Consider the following 27,748-nt stretch of genomic DNA (forward strand, 5'->3'; position numbering starts at 1 on the left):
GGCTTAGCAGTTTGGGTGGACCTAAAACCAGAGGACATAATTATTCTCTATTACCCCCTCCACCCCACAGGGAAGATAAAAGGAGTAAGGATGAGAGATATAAGAGTTGGAAATTAAAACAGAAACAGATCTACTAGAACAGGGGATTTACTAACACATGGGATAGGGAACAAAAAGACAAAGGTATACAAATGCATACATATACAACCCAATCTCAATGCCAGCAGGGACAGGTGCCTGAGGGCCCTTGGGGCAGGGCGGACTCAGGAGAGGGCTCCATGGCTCTGCCCAGCACCTGATGAATGTGGACTCTGCAGAGCAGGTGTTGAGCTGAGGGTGAAGGAGTGCAGGGGAACAGCAGCAAAGCATGGAGTGGGCAAAAGAGAGGAGGGGCTGCATAGAGTATTGGCAGGGAATGGGAGAGAAGAGACCCTTCTGTGGTCTGCCCCGCTCAGGGTCTCAAAGCCCTCCTTCTTCAATTCATCGTACTCAAACTGTGACAAGGATGCAGTCTGAAAGCTAATCATAATTGAAATATTTAAAATGAAATGGTTTTGGCACTTGAATTCTTCAGGTTGATGCATGGATAATACAACATAAGAAATTCTGTTTCTACATAGCAAGGGCTTTCATTCTGGTATTAAATGGAGGGCATATTTATTACCCAAACCACTGTGCATTATTTGGAGGAATCACTTTGATTTAGAGCTTGTCTTGGAATAAGCTTTGCCTAAGGGATGGGAGACTTGCTAAACTTACCTGCTAGTACTGCATCAACTTCTGCTATAATGGGTCCATCAGAATGCCACTATAAACTTGTGTCTACACAGTCACAGGAACTTTGTGCTGGAGAACCACTTGATGCATTATACCACACTGGTTAACATCTTGTCACTGTGGAGGAAAATGAAAAGTTGCTAACAAAATAAGCAATAGTGCAGACTTTAACTAAAGTAGAAGTGGGATCAAGAGAAGTTTCCTTTGTATGACTTGCCACATGGGTGGGGACAAGAGGAGGTGACAGGCAGCTTTCTAACTTCATAGTTATATATTGGGAGTTTCACACAGAAACTGGAACTGGATTTGAGAGGCAGGTGAAAGGTGTTGGGCACATGGTTGGCTATTCATGTCTCCTTCCTTTTCTTGCTCTTTTCAATAGGATCAGTATGCTAATGCTTTTCTCCATGATGACAACATGAATTTTCGAGTAAACCTACACAGGATGGTGAGTCTTTAATACCAGGTGGTCTGTTTTGTGTTTGTGGTGAGAAGATGGAGGATTTGAGTCTCTGTATATTGAAAACTGTGTCATAAATGTGGAAATACTGTGAGAAATGGCAGTAACTGGGGAACGATTTTGAAATTGCCTTTGGAATATCTTGCTCTTTCAAAGAACAAAGAGCTGGTTGCCCTGTGAGTGAATTCAGAGGCTTGTGTAGCTGGAGGAAAGCTGTGTACTATGAGATCTCTGAGGAAGTCAGTGTCTGAGAGAATGTTCTACCTTAATCTGCAAGCATTAGCCCTAATGCCATATATTAATAGCCAGATGGAGTTACACTAAGTGCTTTCATTTGCTTATGCTTCATCCTGGGTGGAGTGACTCACTTTCAAAACAGAAAATACTTTTTCCAGGGTTTTTTTGTATTTTTTCTTTATGCTGTGTATTTATGGAAGAAGTGCCCTTACCTGGCTCATGAAGCTGTGCATTTAGAAGTAACATAAGTGGTTACTCTAACTGGATGCATTCTGTCTTTACGACACAGGCAAGTTCCATCCACCTGATCTGACAGGGAAGCAGCACTTCAAAGTGGTCCAGGCCAGGAAAAAAAACATCTTTATTGTGAGCATCCTGCAAGGATGCTAGTGATTTGCACGTGACACCAAACTTGCTGTTCTATTAGCCTTTCTGGTCTGTTACAATAAAGACCAAAGCCATTTTGTACTTTTGTACTTACTATTATTACTATTATTATCATTATTATAATTACTATTACTGGTTTCTTTTTCTTCCCCCATCCCCTGTGAGAAGCAAAAAAACCCAGCAGTGGTCAGTATGCTGAAAAGCAGGCACAGTTTTGCACCAGCCACTGCCTTTAGCATGAACATAGGTTGGAGAAAAAAACAAAGGGAAGTCTGTGCTGATGGTACAGTTTGCATGAAAAATAAAGCAACACACAAAATGTGACTTCAGGCTTTTCCTGACTTCTTTTCATCTTTGTGTGTTTGAAGCCAATGAGACATCGGAAAAAAGCAGCAGACAAGAACCTGCCCTGTCGCCCGCTGGTGTGTGCAGTGCTTGGTGAGTATTGTTAGAGTACACATGTGCTTGTGGTTCCTGAAGCATCTTTTGTTCTGCAGTAGGAATACAAGATTGTGGACTAAGAAGAAGTGTGGGTGGATTTAGAAGGAGGGCAGTTAGGTACTGAAGATATTTCCAGCAATGGAACATCCATTTCTATTCCTGGCTGCCCCACAGAGAGATTAAACCAAGTTAGCTGTTTTGTAGCAAGAAATCTTATATATGTTTATAGAGAAGAGCTGTTTGTTGGGGGAAGGTGTTCTCTGGGCATTTAGCCTTTTCTGAGCAAAAACTCAATAGGAATATCAGTAGCTAGAACTGGTTTTGCATGTGGATGTTGAGGGTCAGTTGAAAACTTGCATATGATTATTACACAGCATATGATTATTATATTCTGACACTCATTGCCGTGGAGGCCAAAACATAAATCAGTGCAGAAATGGATGGAAACTGAATCCCCGAATGACTTAAGTCTGATGATATGGAAAGACTGTCAGACCTCCATCTTCAAACAGGTGATTGTTGAAGCCAGGACACTACAGCTGCGTGAAGAATCTTTATAGATTTATCAGTTTGCATGCACTCCTTCCCCAGACTGTTTTCAGCCACTGTTGAGTAATTTGTCTGGGCTGTTAGTACCCTTGGAGGTTATGTCTCACAGTTGTTACCACTGGCATGGGTTAAGCATTTTATGCTAAAGTTGTGTTGGGCAGAGCACCCACACACATTGTGTTAATGTTTATTATCTGAACCATAGTAACTTAACCTCTTTCAGTTGTATTTCTGCTTCTCATCTTCACACTGGAAGTCCTTAAATCTTAGAGACATTCTTCCTTTTTTTTTTTTTCCCCTCTGAATGCACCTTAAGCAGAAGCTTAGTCTGTTTTGAGATTAGTCTAGACTTACTTGCTTCAGAATTTATTTTAGGGAAAAATAGCTGTTCTCTACAGTGTCTTCTTACTAAACATCTAGGTTATGCATTTTGGTAAGAATAATTTTCTAAAGTGTGCTTCTCAATGGAATTTTCCATTAGTGACAAGGCTTGAAGTATGAGAGCAATTCAAAGCATCAGAATTTGTGGTGTATCCTTTATTTCACTAATAGTGGGGGGTTAGCATGTGGGGAAGCAGTGTATCAAAGCAAATTATGTTACACGCCCTCTGTTTCCAGTAGAGATTTTTTTAAATTCCAGAAGATGTTTAATTCTCTTTAAAAAAAGAAAAACAAACAAACAGAAAAAGAGAAATTTCTCTCGTGTAAGCAGGACTATTATCTGGTAGAGGTAGGTGGGGTAGTTTAACTTCCTTGCTGATGTCCACTAGATGTTAATGGTAGAGAATTCAATACTAACTTTATTGTATTCTTTTCTTTCAGATTTGATGGTGGAGTTCATTGTAACACACATGATGAAAGAATTTCCTATGGATCTCTATGTGTAAGTGTCTGTGGGGTGACTCATGATTTTGTTTGAGGTTTGAATTTGGGCACAATTCAAGTCATAGAGCAGTCTTCTGGCTGAAATAACACTTTGTGGCTGGTAGGAAGCAGGATGGCTTTTTCTGAGCTCTTCCAGTAAGTTTTTCTACTTCAGAAATGCCATGTGCCAAAAAAATTAAAAGCAAAATTAATTTCCACTTTTCAGTCTGATTTGGTAATCTGCTTGATGGAATACAAAGAGCTTTTCAGCCTGGAAGAAGTTTCATAACAACAGTAATTGCAAGAATCCCTACTTGCAAAAGCTGAATCTTTGTCTATGAAACTGAAAAGACAGTTTTCAAAAACCAAGGACAGCTGACCAGAGGCCTGGAAGGAGTGTGAGAAAGAGGTTTAAGCCTGAAGCAGCCTACGAAGTAATAAGTGGTAAGACTCAGCAGTAAGGAAAAAGACTAGAGGACAGGGTTACACATGAGCACTCCATGTGTCCCAAAAGGCTCCTAGATGTTTTGTTCTGCTTTAGCCTGTAGGGCAGAAACAGGATTTAGGCAGATCATTGGCTTTGGTCTGACTGTTTGTGCCGTACAGAATTTCCCCAAGGCTTTAACAGCACTATATTCTGCAGAAGAAATAAAGATGCATAGGCTGTTCTCCCTTAAGGTAACTTTTCAGCCTGTTACATTTTGCCCAAATAATTGCAACTACAGCATCTTTGCAAGGCTTGTATGGTTCAGTTATGAGTTTTTCAGAAATATTTTTGAATGACAATTAGAGAATTATTAGTAGATGGGTATAGTGTAGGGAAGGTGTGAAATGCTTGGGTTCAAAAGTAAAATTGCATATAGAAACCTCATGAGAGTAAAAATAATGAGCAGTAGCAACGATGAGTGGACATCTCTATCCATTCATTCTGGCATATTTGTGCAGTCCTTTCACTACACTCCTGTCTGAAACCATCTCATAGCAGATACAGCTAATGCAGACAAAGTGGGTGTTCTGAATGAGCAAATAGTGTTCTATTTGTCTGCAATGCAATTAAATGGTGACAATATAAAGCTGCTTGAGGGAGGGTAAATTAGTATTTGAATGAGAAATTCAGGTTGCTTTGACCAAAGGTGCGGGGCTTTTTTCCCCATTATGTGTATTATGAATCCTCAGCACAAAGCTAAAAAAACAGACACTCCACCAAGATAGATAACTTAATAACTGAAGTAGTTTTGTAACTAAAGCACTGTGGTTTTGGAGTCTATAGGCTGGTAGCTGGTGCTTTGTCTCCCTAGGCAGGGGTACCTGTTATGCCCCTCCTCATGCCTTTTCTTCCATGCCTTGGTTTCACCCAAAGGGCTGGATGCTGCCATACACAGTCACCAGGTTTCAGCGCTGAGATATGTCCACAGAGTATTTTGTGTTAACACCTATTGTAATGATGAAGAAATGTTTCACCTATTGCTAGATTCTCTTTGGTCAGTACTTTAATTTTTTTTTTCTGTAGAAGCCAATTTTAGTCTTACAAATACTTTGGTGGAAAGGAGCTGGACATTGTCTGGTACCAGTAACATACCTAATAGCACATCCCTCCCCAGAGTGATTGCTGTTCCTGAACTGAAGATAGCTGTCTGTGTCTGTCTTTTCTGCCTTTTCTTGGCTGAATTTATGACAATGCAATTTAAAATACAGCACTGAATGTGACAATCAGCTATTATAAATGTTTTTACGTATTTTGTCTAAAATTAGTTTCAGTCCTTACCCCACTGTGGTATTTTTGAGGTCATCTAAGGTTCTGGAAAGAATAATGTATGCTTTCTGCATATTATTTCTTAAGACTTTTTAAACCCTTATTTTCAAGTCTTCACCCCATTTTTAATAACCCACATGCAAATTAAAAAAATTGATTTCTCTGTGTTTGTCTGGTGTATAGTCTCTTTCAGTGGTGTCTTTTCAGAGGGATGTTGCTACTGGCAAGATAATGTGTTTTTCAGAAATAAGTATTTGGGGAAAAAGTAATTTTTGTGTGTGTTTTGAAGTCTGCTGTCTTTTTTCTAAATATCAATAAATAAAAATAAATTAACAAATTCATAGATATTTTCTGTCTTTACAAGTAAATTCTCTAGCTATCATTATATTTAGTTCTGTTGTTATTTATGAAAGTGAGAGTTTGAATGAACAACAGATACTACAGGTTTTGGAGTCTTACAAGTATAGTAGCTGTATCTTGGGGAATTTCAGAGCTTGTAGGTAAATGACTTAATCATTCCAAAATTCATAATTAATTTATTTAAGGAGATTAGAAAAATTGACAGAAATCTGTATTTTTTTTAATATAATTAAACTGCTTGCTTCAAACTAAACAATACTGCAGTTTGTTTGACTCTCTCATTTCCTTTTGTCTCATCATTTGGGCCAAACAAACTGAAAAGCTCCTTTATGTCCTGATTTTATAAAATCTGAGCACAGTATCCCATACACATGGAGCCTGCAAGTTAAGTAACTGCATTTGCAGTTATGAGGCACTCAGGTAAGGGCAGCAAGGTGTGAAAAGTGTTATATATAAACAACAAACTTGCATCTGTGCTCGATCCAATCATGTCAAGGTAAAACTGACATACAGGCCCCTTTCTCTCCTCTCATCTGGTTTGTTCTTGTAGTTGTTGTTTCTGTTTAGGAGCCCATCCTCCTCTAACAGTCTTTGAATTTGGCTGTCTCTCTGCTGCTGATTTTAGAGACATTTCCATGTTCAATGTAGAATTGCTGGGAAATGCAATGTGATTAATCCTTTGCTGTCTGTTTTCCAGACGGTGCATTCAGATTGTGCACAAGCTGCTGTGCTACCAGAAGAAATGCAGAGTGAGGCTTCATTACACCTGGAGGGAGCTCTGGTCAGGTACTTTGCATGTGCAGGGATAATCAAACAGAAAAAGCCCAGAGTGGATGGCTCTTTGGTGGCCATGGTTGCTTGTTCCATTGTTACAAGTTTAAACAGCAAGCAGCAATTCTGTTAAAGCATTTTTATTTTGTTTCTGGGTTCCTAGATGCAAATTATCTCTTTTGGAAAGCCGGATCATTATCATAATGGTAGCTAATTTGCTTTCTTGTCTGGCTGTGATCACCATAGCATCCAAATGTCTTTGTGACTCTGTTTCATTACCTTAGTCCTTCCTTCACCTGATTGGAAAAATCGAGTTTCATGCAGTAGTGTTTCTCTCTCAGGTGTTTACTCAAAAGCCTGCCTCTTTTCTATTCACAACGGGAGATGGACCTTACTTTTCCTTTTTACTTTAAGAGTAAAAACATACAATAGTGTGTGGCAGCTCCTCCTGAAGAGACCAACCTAGAAATGTCAGTGAGGGAAGAGAATCTGACCTCTGCACTGATGGTAGATAGTCTGGTTCATGCTGCTGGTATCCTGACATTCATAAGTATTATGTGGTTTGACTCAATCTACTGGACATGGCTTTGTAGGACTTCTATGACACAATCATTGTGTAGGAGGCCTGAGGAAGGAAGTAGCAGAATGGATAATGGGACCTAACAGGTTTCTTTTGTGGATATGGTGTGTGCTTCTGTTCTAATCTTGCAAACACTGAAGTAGCTCAGCTAGGAAGGTATAGTTTATCCCCTAGCTGTTGTGGCTTAACCATTTTATGAAAATTCAGGGGAACGTGGCCCTAACTGTGTATTTCTGGTGCTGTGTTTGAGACTTAGGATCAACGAGTTGCCTGGTACAATGCAGCTCCCATGAGGAATTTGAGAGAGAATGACTTTTGAAAAAGGCAGTGATGAGTGGCTTGTGAAGCTGTGTACAATTACTGAGTACTGCCCCTCAGCAGCCAGGCACAGCTGAGAATAGGTATGGAGAAATAAACCAACAATCTGAGTCACTTTCAGTTATTAAATTTTTGCCTTGTGTGACATGTGGCCCATTCAGACTTCCTAAATTATTCCTGTGGAAGGTGAAGTGGGTGCCTCTAATTAAAGGATTAGCAATTTTTTTTCCCAGTTGTTTTCTTCAGAACTGAGTTCTTACAGGCATGGCTACAGTGTAATGCTGGTTCAGGAAAGGAGTCTGTACAATGTGTTACAGTGTCAGTGTGTCACAATGTCTATTGTGACTAGAAATAGCAACCCACAACCTGTGTGATGTCTTCCCAGCAGTTATCAATGAACCAGATCCAATGATCAGATCCAATGAACAAATTCCTATTTGTCCAGACTGAGCTGGGTCTTTCCCACACAGTAGCAGTATGGAAGTCTCAAATATAATGCCTTTTGCTTGAAGTTACTGTTCCGCAGTTAGGAGAAGACAGTCTTAAGCGTCTTTCAGTTACTAACAGTCCCTATTTTGGGGAGGGGGGAATAAAAATGCTTGCTATGCACTGAGATTCAGTATCGTGGGATATTCTTGTTAGCTGTCTCTAATTAGCTGGTGTTTGTATAGTGCTTTGGAAACATAAAGTGCCTCAAAGGTATTAAGTACTGCACATGTTTTGGAAGCAAAGCAGTAAAGTAAAAAGCACTCAGATTGGTCAGGTTTCTGTGAAGAACCTGGACTGCCTGCACATCTGATGTAGCTGAAGAGCTCCATGCTTACTGTAGATTTCTGCATATTTAGAGAGATCTTCTCATGCAGGAGTAAATTACAGTAAGAATATGTCATTTTTTTCTTATAGGATGTTGAGGTGAACAGAGAGATTGTTTAGTAGCTGCCAGGTGATTCATACAGGCTGGAAGGGCCTGGGTTGAATGGTACATGCACCTGTAGAAGAACCTATCCTGGCAGCTCCAGTGTATACCTTCTAGAGTGCTATATGTGTCAGAATAAGTGCTAATTGCCAACACTATCTTGAGCTATATTTAATAATTAACTCTTATCCCTGTCAAGGCTGCTCTTCGATTATGCAGAAGTTGCTGCCTTTGATCAGAAAGAATGGCTATTTTTCTGGTCTTGATGTATCTGACAAACAATTCCAATAAAGAGCACAGGGACTTTGGAATTAATTTCTATCCTTTGTGTGAGCATATTCTCTTTTGGATTGAAGAATTAGTTATCACTGCTTAATGGACAGCTAAAAGGGAACAGCTATTCACTGTAAGGTCTGAGATCTCAGGTTGCCCCATTGGGAGTACTTTACAGAAGGTCTTCAAGCCCCCACTTTTATTCTTTAGTAACAAGATGTGTGATGACTGAAGCAATGCCCCTGTTGTGCAGAGTGGATAATAGCAATGGAAAGCCCCCAACAGTGCTGAGTGGAACAAAGAATCTGGAGGAAACTATCCAGAGCTATCGAAAGAAAAGGAGAGAATTTTGTGTGGCATGCAAAAGGAGGAGAGCTGTTTCAGGCAGAAAACTGAGTGGGAGAAGAAGACAAAGGGAATACTGTGGGGTAGGCAGTTGGTATGTGGTGTGGAGGAACTGAGAAAGGTTGTAGGTGGAAGCAGTAGCAGTGTATGGAGCCTTCTGTTCACTTGCTGATTCTAATGTTAGCTAGTCTCTAATTAAGGAAAGCCACTTGTGTGTCATCTGATGGATATATGCTCTTCCTCTGTGGGTGCTTTGTCTACAGTATTGAAGACCAGCTGTACTTTGAGAAAGTTTCTGCATTTCCTTTTTAAGTTGTATTTTAAGTTGTAGTGGTTTCAAAGAAAAGCAGTGGAGCCAGGTGTTTGGCATCTCTCAGGAGATGTATCAAGCTGTTCCTGCAGTCTGTAATACTTTACAGTTTTTTTGATACGCCACTATGTGACACTTTCCTTACCTGTGATCTTTCTTCTGTTGGACTTCTTGTTGCAACATGTGACCTTGAGGAAGAACAATATTTTTAATGAGTCTTTGGTTGTATGCCAACCTTACCTTCCTGATTAGTTATTCTTTCGTCTTAAGCCGAAGGGCCAGGACCCTAGCACTCAGTACAAGATAAATCTTTAGCTGTGCTGACCAGATGACCAAGAATGTTTGACAGAAGATGATGCAGGGGTTTGAGAACTTAACTGAAAGCAGGACTGACCGAAAGGAAGATCTGCAGGTGGCAAAAGTAGTACATAAGCTGTCTCTGTCTAGAAGTAGTGTGAAAATAAGTATTAGAGAGAGATTTGGGGATATCCTAATAAGAATGCTGGAGAGTGAAAAGCAGTTGTCATTTAATTAGCCTATGAAAATGATTACCAACCACAGTGGACCAAGCCGAGGTGCCTGTTGGTCATGGTTCCTCTTTAGTAGACCTTTCCAGCTTTAGTTCAGTGATGTCTGTTTAGCATATGGCTCTTCCCATTGAGTGCTGAAGGTGATCTTCAGGTTTTTCTTCTGTGACAGTACTTTATTACTAGCCTGGTATTTTGGTCAAGGTCAGAAAATGTGAGTATTATTGTGTTGACTTCTTTCCTTACATTGTGGCCAAATGGAAATCTCCTGGACTGTTATGCCAGGTACCTTATACTTTTAAAACACTGATTTATCTAATGTCAAGTGTAAGGTACTTTGTAGAGCTGATAAAAAGACTTACTCAGTAACAAACAGTTTCCTGATCTCAGAAATAGCATTTTATGCCCAGTGTTTTTCTTAAGTTTTGCTCTTAGTCATGTGAAAATGAGGCTGAAGTTGCTGGCCATAAAGCTGAGGTTTGGGCTTTAATTATTGAACTCCTAACTAGTCAGTACATCACCTTGAGTGATGGAAGGTGCTATATATGTTGTTGTCAAGCATTAGAAGCTATGCCAGAAAGAGTTTTCATGAGTCATTTAGGCTTTTTATATAAAAAGACCTAATTTCTTCAACTCCTCCCACCTCAAAATTAGAAATGCTTGAGCAATTCACTCAGAGCTTAGGGTGTGCAGGTAACTTCTTTGCAGTTGCTATGGTTTGCTTTAAGCAGAAGTTGAAAGAAACAGAAAAGCAATTCTATTATAGACTTACAATAGCAAGAGTAGATCATAAAAACATCAAAATATACCCTAAAGAATTTAGGCAAAAGAATTAAAGCCCTAAAATTTGACCTTCTTACAAACTGGCGAAGTGTCTTATACAGCTTTAAAAAATGCGACCAAAGTTCAAGATCCAACAGCACTGTATTCTACATGACTTCTGAAATTCATCTTAAGAGTTCAGAGGAAGCAGTGACAGTCCAGCTGATGTTATAGATAAGGCCGCTGTGGTAATTTCTGTACAATGAAGAGTTCTATAGTAACAAAGAAATGTCTTTAAGCTGTGAAGGGTTAGCGCTGCAATCTTAAGAAAATGGTCTCTCCTGCACAGCATCTTCAGAGGTAATTACTAAAAATCTTGTGTAGGGGTGGGGTATCAGGAACAAGGTCTTGTGTGTTAAGTGTAAAATGTTTTCAGAAAATGAGATCTAGGGTGAGACAGAAGATCTGTTTGCCTGTTAAAAACTTACTGTTTCGGGAAGAAAAAGAAGTTATTATGTGAGACTTGACCTTTCAAACACTGTCCAGCAGAAATTCTTTGACTTCACTGCACTGCTTCTAAATGGTAAAGAGAACTATAGATGAAATGCTTTAACTCCTTTGTACATCAACATACTCTCCTTCATGCAGATTTTACCTGGTGCTTACCATCACATTTCACTGTGCCTTTTGACAGTGGGAGGCTGGCCCAGCTTTTTGAAGACAGACATTGGAATCTTCACGTGACTGAGAGCTTCCAGCCATGTGCCATATGCCATGCTGTAGATTTGGGATCTCATGAGTTGAGTACAAAGTGATGCTGGCTTTTTAAAGAGCCTACAGCCTCACTGAGGAATGAGGCTGGAAGTGGGAAGGATGGGCTCCCTCTGCAGTCTTCAGTGGTAGTTCAGAGGGAGCACTGGGAACTGAGGGAGGAATAGTCAAGAACAGTATACAAGCTGGTTGAAGGTGGCACACTGAGTAGCTGGAACAGGTATAGGAGATCTGAGTTGATGGGGTGAGTATATCTTTGGAACCAGAAGGGGTCTTGACTTGGAAGGATGGAGAACCAAAGAGAAATTGGGGGTAGTAGCATGTTAGGAGCAATAGGAGATCAGTATAAGAGGGACTAGATAGGCTGTGGTCAGGGGTCAGAGAGGCTGGGAGGTATTACCAGACAGAAATGTTAGATTAGAAATCATTGCACGATCTGGAAAGGGAGATATTCAGCATTTTGAATCCCCAGGGTTGGGACTAAACATCCTTTTCCTATTCTTTTATTTAAATGCTTCCCTGGAACCATATTTCAGTGCGGGAAACTAAGGAATGATCTATTGTTTCATTTAGCAAGCATCTGCTTTTACTTAAATCCTTCTTAGTGTTCTGTGACTTAATTCTAGTTTTATTTTAATGTGTTTAATATTGGAGATTGGTTTTGGTTGGCAATGGAATCTGTGTCTGTTATTACCTGTATATTACCTAGTAAGATCAGGATGGAAATTATTCACCAACAGAGCCTTGCTCAGATGAACACAGAGTGAATTTCATCATTTAAGAGGACAAAAGTCTAAGCTTCTGCTCATCCTACCTCAGCCTGGCAGGTCTCATCTAGATGTGTTACTCTGTCCTCCGGATTACTTCTTAAATAAAGCAAGCTAATACTGGATAACTTGCTTGTGAATCTGTAACAGTTTGTGGGTCATGGTGACCTAGAGGAGATAGTGTGATAATTTCTCATGGGACAGAGTCTCTTTGATGACAGAAGTCTCATAGTCAGTGCTGTCACAGCCATTTCTATGCCTGCACAGAGGGGTGACAGCATTCAGAATGCAGTGTTTGTTTTCAAGAAGCACCACTTCTGGGTATCTTACTTTGCTGTCTTTCCATGTTCTCTCACAGTGGTTTTGCTCTGTCTCCAGATGCCCCTCCTTTCCTGATTTAAAACCCCATGCAGAAATGTGCAACTTTAACTCTGCAGTCTGCTGTTTAATTAGCAGCATGAACCTGCACTCAGACAGAATAGAAATGGGCTCTATACTTCCTTTACTCTAAAGAGGAATGAAGCTTGTGGGTGTGAAGTTGGAAAATTTGGTTTTTCTCTTCCTACTTTCTGGATTGCTATCAAGCAGCATTGTTCTGGCATCATCAATCAGCATTTCCATTAAGACTGCAATTTTCACATCGCTGGCTGTGGTTAGGTGGGAACAGTGAGTGCCAGAGATGGGGACTACATAAAGAAAGTAAAAGGTTGGAAGTGAGGTGCCCTACTCAGTGGATCCTGGGAGCGATGGGTTATACCAGCATGTGTAAAACTGTTGTTTCTCATTAAGAATACAGGCTGCTTTCATGCTGAGAGTCATGGGGACAAGAGGGAACAGCTACAGAGTGCTGAGATGCTGGTGGCAGAGAGCCTGCCAGTAGCCAGCTGCTGTGTGCCACCAGGCTTAGGTGTTGGGAACAAGGTGTTTGTGTGCCTGTGGTGGCAAGCAGGGAGGCAGAGGTGGCAGCCATCTAGCTGGGTGAGCTGTTACAACTATGAGGAGGGTGCTATCTCCTTATCAGAGCAGAGGGAAGGAGGTGAAGCGTGTTGAACAGCGATGTTGACAGAGCTTTCATTGCTTCACCTGCTCCCCTGAGAGGGACCATTGCAGCAATGGTGCAACAGCCTTGTTTTCCAGTGCTTTGGCTGATTGATGGGAGGCTGCAAGTGCTGTCCCTGAGTAATTGGTTCGCTTGTCCAAGGATGCTGGGATAGTTTATGCCTGGGGGCATTCTGGTGCATTAGTTTGTAATAGCAACGTAGATATTTCTCAGACATGCTTCCCATTCCTACTGCTCTATCTGGAAACTACCTCTGTTGATTCCCTTCCATCAAACCCTATCTGTAAATATTAATTTCCTGCTGAGTTTGTTTTAATCACTGTTCTGCTGAATGTGGCCTGATCTACAAGCTTTTAACACCAGTTCATCTCAGTGTATTGTGTTTGAGCCTTCTACATCCCTACTTCTGAATTTCTCTTCAGGTATTACAGGTGATTACTCTGTTTCATGGTCTCTCCTACTTATAACAGCACAGTGGCATATGTGGTTATCCTGTGGTTATGGTATTGCCATGTTATGAAAGTCTTTAATGTCCAGATTCTGTGCTGTACTTTCTCTCATGTAAGGGGATCATGCTGAGTTGTGGAATCTGGAAGAGTGTTACAAGAAAGAGTTTTTTGCACTATTACTCTTCAATGGGCATTTGATGTTGTCCATTTGGAAATGTAACACTGAGCATAGGTCTGCCTTTGGTCTGATCAGGTGTAAAGTCAGGGCTGCCTTCATTTATGCCTCTAGTGCTGTTGTAGACAGAATGGTGCTGTTTTCTTTTTAATGCTGGAGAAATTCAAACACAGAAAGACCAAAGTGCTGCTTTCTGAGGAAATCAAATCCAGTTTCTTCTCAGTTCCAGTCTAGTGCACTAGAGTTACTGAATCTGGCTCACCACTTACTACTAGTGGTGTGAACCTTGTATTGAGAGTATATATATGTGAACAGGCTGGCTCTAAGAGATCCAGGGTGGTTACTGTCCTGCTGAAGCTCTCAAAGGCGGAGGATTTCTCTGCAGCAAAAAAAGTGTTCCCTAGATGTCATTATCACCTGCCCTGTGAAGATATGTGGGTAGGGATCATCCTAAGGGGGTTGTGTGTTGAAACATGAAAGCAGGACACTGAATATACTGTTGGTAGTACCATGGTAACTTCCAGAGGGAAGAGGAAAATCACTGCTCTTCCCAGTGTGCCCTGAGAGCTGGAGGGCAGAAAACTGGAGGACTTCAGTAGAGTACAAGATCCTATTAATTGATGTTATGCTGCAACTGAGGAGTCCTTACATCTCTCTTTCTCTCCTGCTCCTTTGTTGAGGGCCATTATATGCACCATTAGAAGATTTTTGACCTGTAGGCACAGCAGATTCAGTGACAGAGGCTTCCATACTGTGTTCAACCCATCCAGGCTCTCATTGATGTGTGTCTTAGGGCTGTTCTCTTCTGCTCTGTTGTGCAATAACATATCAGAGCCTTCTGATGCTCTTGGCAGAGTCTGTGCTACATTCTGACTTGCCCAAGGGACGATACTTCTTTTTTTTCCTTGCTTCCCTACGTAACCTACCTGCATGCTTCTGATGCATTACACGTGATCCAAAGAGTGAACACTGAGACACCAAATAGAACAAAAACTTTATGTGAATCCCAGATGTGCTGGGGCTGCATATACTTATGTTTGAAACAGGGCTTATAAGGAGAGAAACTAAGTCTGGTAGGGGAAGGATGGAGTTGAGGGCAGTTACAGGAATTACCTTCCTAGTAGGAGAGGAGATGCTGCCTGCCCACAGTCTTACAGTCTTACAGTCTTACAATCCAAACACGATTGGTTTGCGGGAGGGCAGCAAGTACCTAAGTTGCTCTTCAGCAGACAGGCTGGCCACAAGAGCTGATAAGGGGAAATTATCATCCTCAAAAGCAGCTGTGCAGCAGAGGAGCCAAGAGCCTCTTTCATTTCATTAATTTCAGTTTAAAAAGCAGGGATGGTATCTGTAAAAACTGGTGGTGTCACTTTTTATCCTTTGACTATAATAATCCTTAGGAGAGAAAATTGCCTAAAACCAACCTTGTGTGCTTTACACCACTTTCACATATGGCCAACCATATGCCTTCATGTCCAATTTAAGTGTCCACTCAATATATTTTTCTGCTTGGTTTTGAGGCTTTAAAAGTTCAAGGCTGAGTTCTTTTCTTGTTGATTTAAGAAGCATAGCTAGTGTGCTCAGGTCAGGTCACAAAATGAGGAGCCTGAATGAAAATGCGAAGTTGATGCTAGTTACAGCTTCCTGCTTTTGTTGCTAAAGAAGTTCTAGTGACACTATTGCACTATGAAATTATGAATGTTACAAGACTTGCCACAGTGGGTGTATTGTGTCCTGGTAAGGAGTGACAAAGACAGGTATCTTTAGGAAAAAAAAGGCTCTAGAGGCTATTGGAAAAATTATTACTTTTTTTCCAGTTAGTGTTGAAATATATTTCATACCCAAACTATCCATCACTGTTAAATCCTACAAAATAAATAGGGATAATTTGGATGAGCCCAAGCAAGGGCCACAGTACTGTCTGTCTGCACAGCTGAGAGCTTGAAATACTGCTCCTTTGGGAGCTAACATGGATAAATTCCTGGCTAGTGTGAGAGGGCAGCCTGCAAATGGGATATGAGAGAACAGTTGATTGCAGCAGGGAAAAAGTGACACATCTGCTTTGGCTTCAGGTTGTTCAGGAGTAGCAGTAGCAGTGCCCCACTTTTGCTCAGGGGAAGAGGGGCGCTCAGCCAGCTGGACCTTTACTCTGAAGGTTTATTCTGTATGTGTAATTGTCACTGAAAGGCACTGGGCACAGGAAGCTATATCTAAAAGTTGTTAATCCTCAAAACTCCAGGGCATAGCTGTCCTCATTTTCAGCACAGGGTCTGACTTATAAGCAGAGTACAGAGACACAGGTAGCCATAGATTTAAGGGCTTTTTCTCCACAGTGTTCCTGTTTCTTAGAGCCACTTGAGCAGAGGCTGGTTCAGAATGTGCTGGTATGGAAAAAGATCAGTGGCTCTTTGAGCACCAGTGCATTGTACATCCCAATTAGGAGCACTGCAGCTTTTTTTGAGGAATGTGGTTTCCAAGCAATTGGGTAAATTTATTTATGAAGGGCAGACAGTAACAAACCTGGTGGATTAGCTCTTCTGACCAGCTCTGAGCCCAGCACTGTTTCTTCTTCAAGTAAAGCACATCTCTCTTCTTCCTAGCTCTCAGGGAAGGAACAGGTCAACTGTCAGTGGGCTATGGAGCCAAGGAAATCAGGTATAAAGATTGATTTCAAGCAGTGGTAATTTAGAATCATAGAATTTTCAGGATTGGAAGGGACCTTTAAGATCATCTCATTCCAACCCCCCTGCCATGGGCAGGGACACCTCCCACTAGATCAGGTTGCTCAGAGCCCCAGCCAGCCAGGCCTTAAAAATTTCCAGGGGATGGGACTTCCACCACCTCTCTGGGCAACCTATACCAGTGTCTCACCACCTCCATGGTGAAGAACTTCTTAATATCTAACCTAAATCTGCCCTTCTCAAGTTTGAAATCATTCCCCCTAGTCCTATCACTACCCGACATCCTGACATCTTAAGAAGTCCCTCACCAGCTTTCTAACTGTAACAGGAAAATTAAATATGAGCAAACTCATCACAACATCTGGAATGAAGTTTGGGGCTATTGTTGGAGTGGAACAGAGCAACAGTTCTCCTTGAAGTGTTGTCACCAGTATAGAGCAGTGCAAGTGCTTCAGGGTGGTATCTGAGAAATACCATATTGAGCTGTTGTAGGGTGCTTGTCTCTGTCAGCTGGTGAGTGTTTGTTCTCTAGATAAATGATGGTTACACTAGTTCTAAAAACTGTCTCCTCACCGTGGACAGCTTTCATGTTCACTATGTCTGTATCTTCAGCGGTTTCTTGTCATGCTGTGAGATCACCTGCTAGCAAGGGCCTTTCAGCAGTGCTCTGGTAGAAGTGTGAGAGGCAATGGCATGAACAAGAGGCTTCACACCACTCATTATAGGAAATCTAGAGCTCTGCTACTCTGCTTTCAGAAGCCCCAGCTGCTAGTGGTTGAACAGCAGTGCCTGGTCATGAGATGTGGCTATATGTGGACTTGTGTGGCTGGGGAAGAGATAAAACCATGGTTCTAATGATTAAATAGGGAGATGGCCAATAAGCTGCTGTGACAGAGATGCAGGGCAGCTGACCTCAATCCAAGGCACTGACTGCAGGAGACTCTACTTTTTTGCTGTGGAAGCTCAGTTACCTTGGCAACCTGTTTTTAGCTGGATCTCTGCTCCAGTGGAGAGCCCATCTGTACCTGTTACTTCTTTGTTTTGAAATGTGTCTTTTACAGAAAAATACCTGATATGAGTATTTCTAGAGCTGGATTATTGTCACATCCAGGCTCTGCTTTTGATCTGAGGAGTTTCAGTCTAATGATGAGGTGATGATGGTATGGGGAGTTCTGTGGCTGAATTGAGATGGTATTAATATATCTGCTTCATGAGGTGGGCTTTTGTCGTGGAAGGGAGAGATGCTACTGCTGATTGTTAAATCCTGATACAGCTCTGAAACATAAATCATTTGTGTGTCTGGAGTTTGGGGAGAACCTTGTTCATTGTGGTTTGCAGTACAGCATCAAGCCACCAGCTGGCAGGTGACACTGAAGTAGCTTTGTCTGCCATGAGGAAATGCCCACACTAGGGCTGTAGACTTCCCTTTTGGGTGGCATATATAAACATATGATACTCTTGTTGAGCTTCTATGTTATTGGAAGGTAGTGGTTGCAGGACAGCATTCAGGATCTGATGATTTTGTTTAATTCCAGGTTTTACCAGTCTCTTCACGTCTGTCTTTTTACTGAAGGCTTTTTTTGTTTTACCTTTTGTGAATACTTTGAAAACATGGAGTGGGGGTGGGGGAGGGAAATCTAAATTTTGCCCTTACCTTGTTCCTGTGCTTTCTCTCATCCTGTTTCATGGTCTGTACCTTTGGATGAGGTGAATAACCTGTTCTGTATTTGCTATGAGGTTCTCCCAAACCGGAGTTGGTTTTCTTGCAGTTTACTGGGTATTGTGTAAGACTTGTCTAATGGTGGGGTCAAGAGCAGATTAACAAACTCTAGTTGTATCTGTAAGAAATTCCAGTATTGTATGGAGTTACTGTTAGATGCAGCTACCAACTAGTAAGGTAAATAAGAACCATTTAAAGTCTGTATAGTGTTCCAGCTTGACTTTGCAGGCCACCTAATACTGATAGTTTTAAGTCTTGAAAGCTGTTGACTTCAGAACAGAGAGTACATTAAGAATCTGTTCCAGGAAGGCATCAGCTTTCAGTCCTAAGCAGCTTTAATGCAGAAGAAAATTGCTTTCTTTTTAGAAATTTTCAGGAGCTAGAAAAAACAAGATAAAAAAATTTGTTTTATTCAAGTGTGGGAAATACAATTGTTTATTGTGGTCAGTTTGTTTAAAGCTCTTATGTACAAGATTTTTGTTCAGTTCCCCTGTCACTGATTGATTTTTGGGTGGTTATAGCAGGAGCTTTTTTTGTTGTTTTAAGACAAGTGTGAACCAGATCTGTAGTCTTTACTGCACAGCCCTAGGTAACTGACACAATAAAGTACTGTATCCTTCCTTGTACCATAGCTACAGAAAAGCTATGCCATTTTTGTTACTTTTTAACTACATGTATCAAAAAAAGTGACAGTTTGGGGCTGACTGTGCATACATCATGTTGGTGATCTATGAAGCTGAAATGGGACAGTTGGATTCTCCTACCCCAAAGCTCACTTCAGGATTTGGCAGATAGAGAAGTCTTCTGTGAACCAACTAAGCTAACAAGAGAATCACCTTGAGCCTGAGAAGATTTGACTGGGAAGTCAAGGAAAGAGAAAAAATGTTGGACAGTAAAATAGCTATCGCTTACTTGTCCAGAACAGTATTTTAAGAAAAAAACCCCAACCAAATCCAACCAAACCAAAACCAAACAATAACATCAAAAAGAGAAAAAAAAAACCTAACAAAAAAGCCAAATCCCAAACAAAAAGCAAACCCACATGTAAATAGATGCATTTCTGAGAGGTGAGCAGCTGGCATTTAGGTTAGCTTATACTAACTAGTGAAAATGCATCTGTATTTAAATGAATCGTTGAGAATGGTTTTGCTTCTAACTTTATTTAAAAAGTACTTATTGTTTTCTCCTAGCTTTGATCAACTTGTTGAAGTTCCTCATGTCTAATGAGACTGTGTTGCTAGCCAAGCACAACATCTTCACCCTTGCTCTTATGGTGAGTACAAAGCAAATCCTCTTATTTTAAGCAACACTAATCTTGAATGAATAGTTTGTATTGTTTCTGTTGCAGAAAATATTTTGTGTAAATATCCCTACTGTCATTTCTTTTCACTTCCTTGTATAGGTTGTGAACCTGTTCAACATGTTCATCACTTATGGAGACACCTTTCTTCCCACTCCGAGCAGCTATGATGAGCTGTATTATGAAATCATTCGGATGCATCAGAATTTTGATAACCTTTATTCTATGGGTGAGTACTTCCTGACTGATCAGGACTGCTGTTGACTGGAAGTGAGGGTGACAGTGAAGGGATGTTTGTGTCAGTTGTTAATTTATCAGGGATAAATTTTTTAGTCAGAAGAAAGCTAGAAACAGATGTATTGCCCCTCTAGCAGCCACTCACTGTAGCTGGAAATAAAAATGAGTTGGCAAAACGGGCTATGTGGTATTTCATGCATGTTCATGTGGTTTTGCACCTATTATGACATCTTCAAGTCAGAAGGCTGGTACATGCTGCAGAACCAGCCAGCACAGAGAACACTTGATGCAAACAAGAATTTGGAAAAAATTTGAGAAACTTCTAACAAGAAGCTTGCTGTGCTAGAGCAATCGCATCTACTACACTTATTGACAAAACAAACCAAGAAAACAGCCCTCACAAACCTGCTTGTAATGACAAGTGAATCACTGGGCTGAAGAAACTGCCTACTGGCAAAACAGGGAGAAGCTGGCATCTTTCAAAGAGAGAGGCATGCTGGAATGCCACCAAGTGACACCCAGCAGTGAAAAGAGTAACAAAGGAGAGCAAGGAATGCATGGAGGCATAATCAGGCTGTGTATGCACAGGAGCCTGCAGTCAAGGGTAGCTGAATCAGCACTGGTGTGGTTCCTGCCTGCTTGAATCTGTGAAGGAAAGAACATAGATGTGTTCCTTGCTTGCTTTGTTGTACAAGGACCTTTCTTCCTTTCACTCTGTTTCTTTCTCAGCAGGATTGCCCAATTAATATCAGGAGTTAATATAAACATGTAAGGGGAGTTAAAGGGCAGTGAGAGACAGACAGTTGGCCACATCACTTCTGATGTGGGAGCCATCTTGACCTAAATAAAACTAACCAAATACTTCCTGCGACTCCAGACAAAAATTAAATTCTCTTTTGTACAAACTTCCTCCACTTTTCATTCCTTATATAAGGGCTCACAGCCATTTTTGTGCCATTTCCTACTGCCAAGAATATCATCTAGTAAGATGAGGTGCTTTTACTAACCAGTAATTTTTCAGACCTTCTCCTTAGGGAAGCTGAAGGAAAGTGGAATGGAAGAATAATGCACTCAAATACTTACGCAATTGGGCTGCAATAAGCACATCTGACCTGTTGAAATAATTCATTTGTCACATGAATGTTTTCCATCCTGCTACACAGAGCAAACTCCTTTGTAATAATGTTTTAGATGCCTGAATGAAAACTATCTTTCAATACATTACTTCAGATATTAAAGTACAGTATCTATTGTTTGACAAAATAATGATGCTTAGAGCTGGCATGTTTTTTTTCTGGTGATAAGGTAGCTCTGTCTCAAGTTGGTGAAAGCCACAGTTTAACCAGCTGTCCTGACAGCTTCTCTTTGTTTGTCAGTCCATCTCACTGGAACTACAGTAACCCTTCTGTCCCCCAACCTTGGGATGTTTTTAGTACATATGAGAAAGCTACTCTATCTTTTCGTTTTCTTGTTAATGTGGTTGAAATTTTCTATGTTGGGAGTGGAGGTGGAATCTAATTTCCTTTTTTGGGGATGTGTTTTTATTTGTTTATTTGAATTCTTTGCTTTGTTTTTTGTTTTGTTGTTTTCCCTGAATCTGAATTTTTTGCAGATCTGCAGGAGTGAGAGTTTATCTCACAGAACAGTAGCCATGAGTATGCAGCCACTGTGCTTATAGGTTCACTTGTAGGATCCATGTTTCTAGATAATCCTAAATTCAAGTGTCATGCTGTTCCTTCACTCCCAACGTGAAGGTCAACCTTTCTTGTAGAATGTCACCTCCAGAAAACCCTGTACATACAAATTCCTAGAAAATTCCCTTCTAATCAGGCAATATGGAAATTAATCCAAATATTTGCTACAGGATCTGTTACTGTTTTGGTACGTACCAGGAGACGTGCAGGTAACTGCCACCATAGAAACACATACAGAGTCTAACCTAAATAAATATTTTTAGTACTCTGGCAGAACTGGATTCCCTAGAAATTCTTCCTATTGCAGAACATTTTCAAATGTGTTCCCAAGTCTGTCAGAGACCATCTGTGCAACAGAACAACACCCTTGTTCCTGCAGGGAGTGTTTTTCTCTAGGCTGGTGTATAATTCCTCCCTGTGATTCCAGATAAAAAGGGATGTAAAGAATCTATTTCTGCTGGGGTGAATGTAAATTACAGGATGCAGTCCAACTCAGGTGGAACCTTGCATAAGTAGGATCCAAAGGAAGACAATGGTATGTGGGATAAAAGGTATCCTGGGACACTGCCTTGTTTCTGGGGAAAATGGACTTCAGTATGTGGTGATGAATGCAGTTAGGAGGACCTAGGCACTTCTGTCTCCTCTGCTTCCTGTTCACAGCTGTTTTATTGTTCTGCTCACTTCTTCTGTCTTCTTGCATTTCTTAGATGGGCTTTGAAAGGAACTTCCGCCCTGAATCATTGTTCAAAGATGACCTCTGTTTTGATCTGATTCACAGACTGCCATTTACTCAAAGCAAATTTTTTAAATGTGTTGGAATAGAAATCTGTCGGTTCTGTGCCAGCACTGTTAACAGTCTTTTCCTTTCAGTTCTAAGGCTGTCTACCAATGCTGGTCAATGGAAAGAGCCTGCAAGCAAGGTGACCCATGCATTAGTCAACATTAGGTAAGGAGTAGAAGTTAATAACCATGTTAGAGATTCCTGTGTGACTGCATTCTTATTGTGACACTTTCACATTCGTTGTAATGAATTTGGTTTTGAATTTGTTCTCTTTGTTGGGCTAAATTGGTGCTCTAAACAGGGTACACTGAGATAAAGAGAAGATCACCAGGGTTTGATTGTCCTTTGCCTAATAATTCTCTTGGCTCTTCTGTAGATTGCATGCTATCAAAGCATGGCACAAGCTGTAATGAATTAATCCTCACAGCATTCTTGGGAAAGGTTATACAGTAGGGAACAATGCTGTGCTAGCAGAGCAATTGTGGACCTAATGGATTTCTGTTGTGTGATTCTATTGCAATTCCATGAAGGGGACTGTAAGCCAGCTGGAATACACAGCTTTAAGACCTCTTTTAACATTGCAATTTTTTTGTGTGTTTAAAACTCATTATTTAGGGGCATTTCAGTATTCTCTTGAACCTCTTCCTCCTGTTCAAGGGCAAAAGGTATGCTCTATTTGTAAGGCTAAGGAATGTCTTGGGGTGCTTTCGTGCTGTATTCCTCCACAACAGCAGTGGTTTCTTTTCCTGGTTTCTGAATCAGCTGTTACTGATCAAGCTGTGTGCTGGACAAGAGAGGCTCATGGATCCAATTGATTGGAGGAATGTTGAAAGAGCAAATTTACTGTTTATCTCTGGCTTATAAACAAACCATAAAAGATACAAAATATCAGTCCATGACTTTCCTAGTTGCCCCAGACACTTGGTGTCTCTGCAATACCAACTAACCCAGTACTGCTACATTGCCAGTGCTTGTTATTTTCCTCACTACAAAAAAAGATTGTGTAGGACATATTCTCTGAGAGTATCTTTTAAATCAATATGCATCTTATGTGTCTATTAACCACCTCAAACATTCCCTTAGTAAGCCTGTATGCTTAATAATATCATGGTTCCAGATTTATTACTCCAGAAGATTTATTTTGCTACTATCCTTTTTTTTTATTTTTTGTAAACAGACATAAATGACCACTCGTGGGCGGATAATGTACTCAAAGTGAAGCAGCAGAACAGTTAGCTGTTGGCAAATTCATGTAATTTAATTTGACACAAAGTGTCTGCCCTGAAAATTCTCAGTAAACCCAGGGATAGAAGTCTAAACTGGGAAGGTACAAAAAAACAAGTGGTCACAGGAAGTTTCTGCTCACCTCTGGTTTGTACAACAAAATTTGCATTGGCTTATTTCCTGTTTTACAAAACAGCTGCTTTTGTAAAGATCAGCATGTGACTGAGACAAGATACAACCAAAAAACTGACACCTTGATAGCCCTTCCTGGACAGCCTGTATCAGACATGCCCTGTACATGGTGCTGTTTGGAACCAGTGAAGCTTCTAACATATTTCTCTTTTAGGCTTTTGGTAGCTTTTCCCAACTCACCCAGCTACTCACATATGTTGAAGCTTCATATGGTCTTTCACCAACCTTGGAAATCTTAGTGGGTAACTACCTTTTATTCTGTGAAATTAGGAAAGGTCTAAATTAGTGATGATTCAAGGCCTGGAGAGGAATTGGGAGTCAAAGAAGATAGTCTGTTTGGCTTACATTTGCTCTCTCTAAAAAAAAAAAGAGGGGGGACAGATATTTCATGTAGAGGTTTGTTTTCGTCTAATGGTAAATATACACTGCATAGATTTCAGGACAGCCAGTTTGCTGGAAGTTGGAGAAATCCAATGGTATTGTGCTTTTATGAAGGTGATAGTGTGATGTTTTGAAGTGGTGACTAGGAATAAATATCTTGTGGTTTGTTTTGTTTTCCTTTTGCAACAATGCCACTTGGGTTCCCCCTTGAGTGGTCTTAGAGTACTGTTTCTTATTTTATGAGCAATGATTACCTGTTGGAGTGTTTTTTTGGTTTTTCTTTTTTTTTCTGTAACAGTGCACTGGGAAGTCATGCTTTCATTTACATCTTAATTTCATTGCAACAGCTACTTAAAAATAAATCAATAAAAAATTAGCAATTCCATATCCTCCTGTTTTTGGTGGCAAAGATTACAAAAGTGAAGACATCTGTGTGTGCATGAGTGTGGTGGCTTTAACAAGTGCCTTAAATGGGGTTCAAAGGGGCATCTTCTGATTGCTTATGCAGTGAGGAAGGTGGCACCTGAATCCCTGTATTCCTTTAATCTTATTTATATTTCTACTAGGAGGTAAGTGGTGAGGTTTTTTATGACTTTTCAAAGCTGCAATGCATTTGTGTTATCGGAGTAACTGGTGGGGAGACACCTAAAACAGTCCTGCATGTACCTCACAGTGCTGGATTGGTGAGGTCATCTGACTAATTCCTTTAACATAGAGTCAGGATTGAGTAGTACCTAGAGCATCTTTGACATGTTAAAACTCAGCTGCAGAGAGAGATCCTGTTTTGTGTATCCTATTAAGGTATTAACTATATTTTTGCGTTGAACCCTATTCTCCTATTTGTTACTACTGATTATCTGATTTTTCTAGTCCTGACTTAAGTGAAAAGAACAGCCACAGAACTTCCTTTTTGAGTACTGAGAGACAGGGAGCTGTTCCTACCGTTTCTCCATATCTCTCCTTTTTACTGACAATTCGTAATTTCTGTCCAGTCTAAAAAATTCAAATTTAGAGTTAACAGAATAATAATAATAGCCTTATCTGTCTGAAGCTTTACATACCATACTGGAATGAGTGATCCCTGTTTCTGTCCCACAATAGTGATTATGACTTCTGCCTGTGGATTTGTCTTCGTGGTTTACATAAATAATCAAGACGTAATGGACTGCAAGATAAAGCTGCAACACTGATGGGGTTCAAATAAGAAGCTGCAGCAGTTAGTGGTTTGAAAACTCACCTTCTCACCTATGAGGAAATAAGCACATTTTAAGACAAGTAGTTTTTTTTTAAGCTAATGAGCCTCGTTATGATAAAATTGTGCAGGTTTGCATTTAATGGAAACTTTATTAACGTAGGGTTCCAAGGGTCATCTTCTGATTGCTTATGCAGTGAGGAAGGTGACAGCTGAATCCCTGTATTCTTTTAATAGACTTTGTCCTGATCAGGCTTTTTTTCAAGGTGAATAAATAGATTAACTAAATTATTAGTAGACTGAATTTTTCCCATTGTTTGAAATCCAGTCCTATTATAATATTTTAAGTAATTTTGTTTCTCTCACTGAAACACTTCTACCAAACAGAAGGTAAGCTTGTAGTATAGAACTAGATGCTAGAAATTTCTTTTTTTTTAATATTTTTCATTTGCTGCTGTAGCACTGCAATCCTCGCTTGAGTGCTTTAATATATTCTTCATCTTGAAAGTACTTTTGTTCCACATGAGCCACCCTGTGTGATACTCTTTCTATGTACAGGAGGTGCTGCTTTTACAAAGGCTGCTTTTGGGGTCAAAAAGTAGAGACTGGGGATTTTGGAGGGGCACTTAGAGCATTGTGTGAATGTGTAGAAAGTAGCTGTGCTTGCTGTCAGTCTCTGCAGGAGCACTCTTGAAGGAACATGAGCAGTTTTATTTAGGTGAAAGAAGGCCAAATTGGGCTGTCCTTGCTTGTTGTAGGATACCTGGCATCCCTACTCTGAAGCTATAGTTCATGTTAAATTAACAGGACTCCACAGATCTGCATTTGTTGAAAACCTTGACAGAGGAGAAGCCTCTGTTCAGATGTTTGCTAGAAAGTGGGCAGCTGCAAACAGTCCACATTGTACCTTTGGCATTGTTCTGCTTTGCATCAAGGAATTTAGCATCTGTTCATGGGGAGAGAAGAGCTAAATGCTGCTGACCCAGTCATGTTGTAATGGATGTCTATAGCATTTGTGTATGAAAGGGGACCTGCTGATAGATAAATGCTTTTGTATGTAGTGGAGGCATATGGACTACAGTTAGCTGAGACTGTGTAAATATATAAATACATTTATTTTTTACACGCACTTCCCTCTCCCTGTCTGTATAGACATAATGGACACATACATATATTTCTTACCATTATGAGTAAGAGAATGAAAAAGGGAGGGCAAGCTTAAAGCCTGTTTATAAAAATAAATGGTCAAGAAAATCTATGTGCCTATATATATATATATATATAAAACATGGATATTTGTGTATATATGAATACATATACAGACATAATCACAAGCATGCTGATACTTAGAAAGCTAGATATATTTATATATAAAGCACACTCAAATATCTTGATAATGGGGCTAATGTAAAGACAGAATTTCAAAGCTGAAAAAGCCAAGACACTTTTTTGTTTCCCAATTCTCTGAGAAGGCACCATGAGTGCTGGCTAAGGATGCTCAGCTGTTGCTCCTTTCATCAGTAGCTGCCAGCAGCAGCATCATGCTGGGTGTGTACGTAATCCCTGGACAGTGGAGAAGAACTGAGCAGCAGAAGGTGCTTGGGCAGGCAGGGTAGCCGAGCATCAGCCAGAGTTCATTCCCAATCAGTGCTCAAATCTGCTTGTGATGGCTGCGGGTGGTGGAATAACAGCTCCATTGAATTGTTCACTGAGGGGTGTTTAATGGTAATAACCTCTGACGTGCTGTCACTGCTGATCAGTCTGACTTAACTCAGATCACAGGTTAGTACAAGACAAGACAAGTCAACAATTCTTTTTTATTTTATTAAAAAAGCAACAAAACCCAGAGAGAAACTCAAAAAATGTATCTTATTAGTACTTGACAATCCTAACGTAATTTTGCCAAGGATTGAATTTCTGACAAATGCTGATAGAAAACTTCCAAGATTTATGCATTCAGGCTATTTAAAGAATCGCAGGTGGTAGCCTGAAAAAACTGCGATGCAGAAAAACTAAAAGTGGATTCTGGATGAGGATTCTGGCCTGGTTCTAGATCTTTTCTAGTGACCTGTAGTCACTTTACTCCTTAATGAAGAAGCAAAGTTAGTTTCTTGTTTCATGCTTCATGTGTTTCTTGTTGCATGCTTTTCTTTCTTACACAGGGAGCTGGGCACAGCAGCACAGTTCCTGAAATACTCTAGTGGTTGTAGCAGGGCTTGGTTACTCAGAGCTCATCTACAGCCACTCCTTGTTTTTCACCTGACCTAGCAATATTCTAGTAGGGAAAGTTCATTTGCTAGGAGCCACAGATTTTGATGTGAGCAGATTCTGGTGTTATCTGTCACCTGAACAGAGGAAGCAGGTAGGTTTAAAGAGAAAGACCTAACTTACAGGCTGTTGTGAGTAAAAACATCTTAACAGAATAAAAAACAAAGAAGGACTTCTATCTCTGGGTTCATTGTTTCAACTTTTCATGGCACTCTACCTATGCCTC

General features: G+C 40.4%; 1 protein-coding gene across 5 annotated transcripts in view; it reads left to right on the plus strand.

The window, feature by feature from the left end:
- ARMH3 (armadillo like helical domain containing 3) overlaps nt 1-27,748 on the plus strand; it is a 125,152-nt gene that overhangs the window by 39,238 nt on the left and 58,166 nt on the right. For all 5 annotated transcript variants that reach the window (XM_030453731.1, XM_030453728.1, XM_030453730.1 and 2 more), the window contains exons 17-23: nt 1,160-1,225; nt 2,230-2,299; nt 3,674-3,734; nt 6,526-6,614; nt 19,444-19,526; nt 19,656-19,782; nt 22,355-22,430. In XM_030453731.1, the coding sequence (XP_030309591.1) occupies nt 1,160-1,225; nt 2,230-2,299; nt 3,674-3,734; nt 6,526-6,614; nt 19,444-19,526; nt 19,656-19,782; nt 22,355-22,430 (572 nt within the window). The remainder of the gene's footprint in view (nt 1-1,159; nt 1,226-2,229; nt 2,300-3,673; nt 3,735-6,525; nt 6,615-19,443; nt 19,527-19,655; nt 19,783-22,354; nt 22,431-27,748) is intronic.

The sequence above is a fragment of the Calypte anna genome, chromosome 6 (assembly GCF_003957555.1).
Source record: "Calypte anna isolate BGI_N300 chromosome 6, bCalAnn1_v1.p, whole genome shotgun sequence".
In the NCBI taxonomy this organism is placed as follows: domain Eukaryota; kingdom Metazoa; phylum Chordata; class Aves; order Apodiformes; family Trochilidae; genus Calypte; species Calypte anna.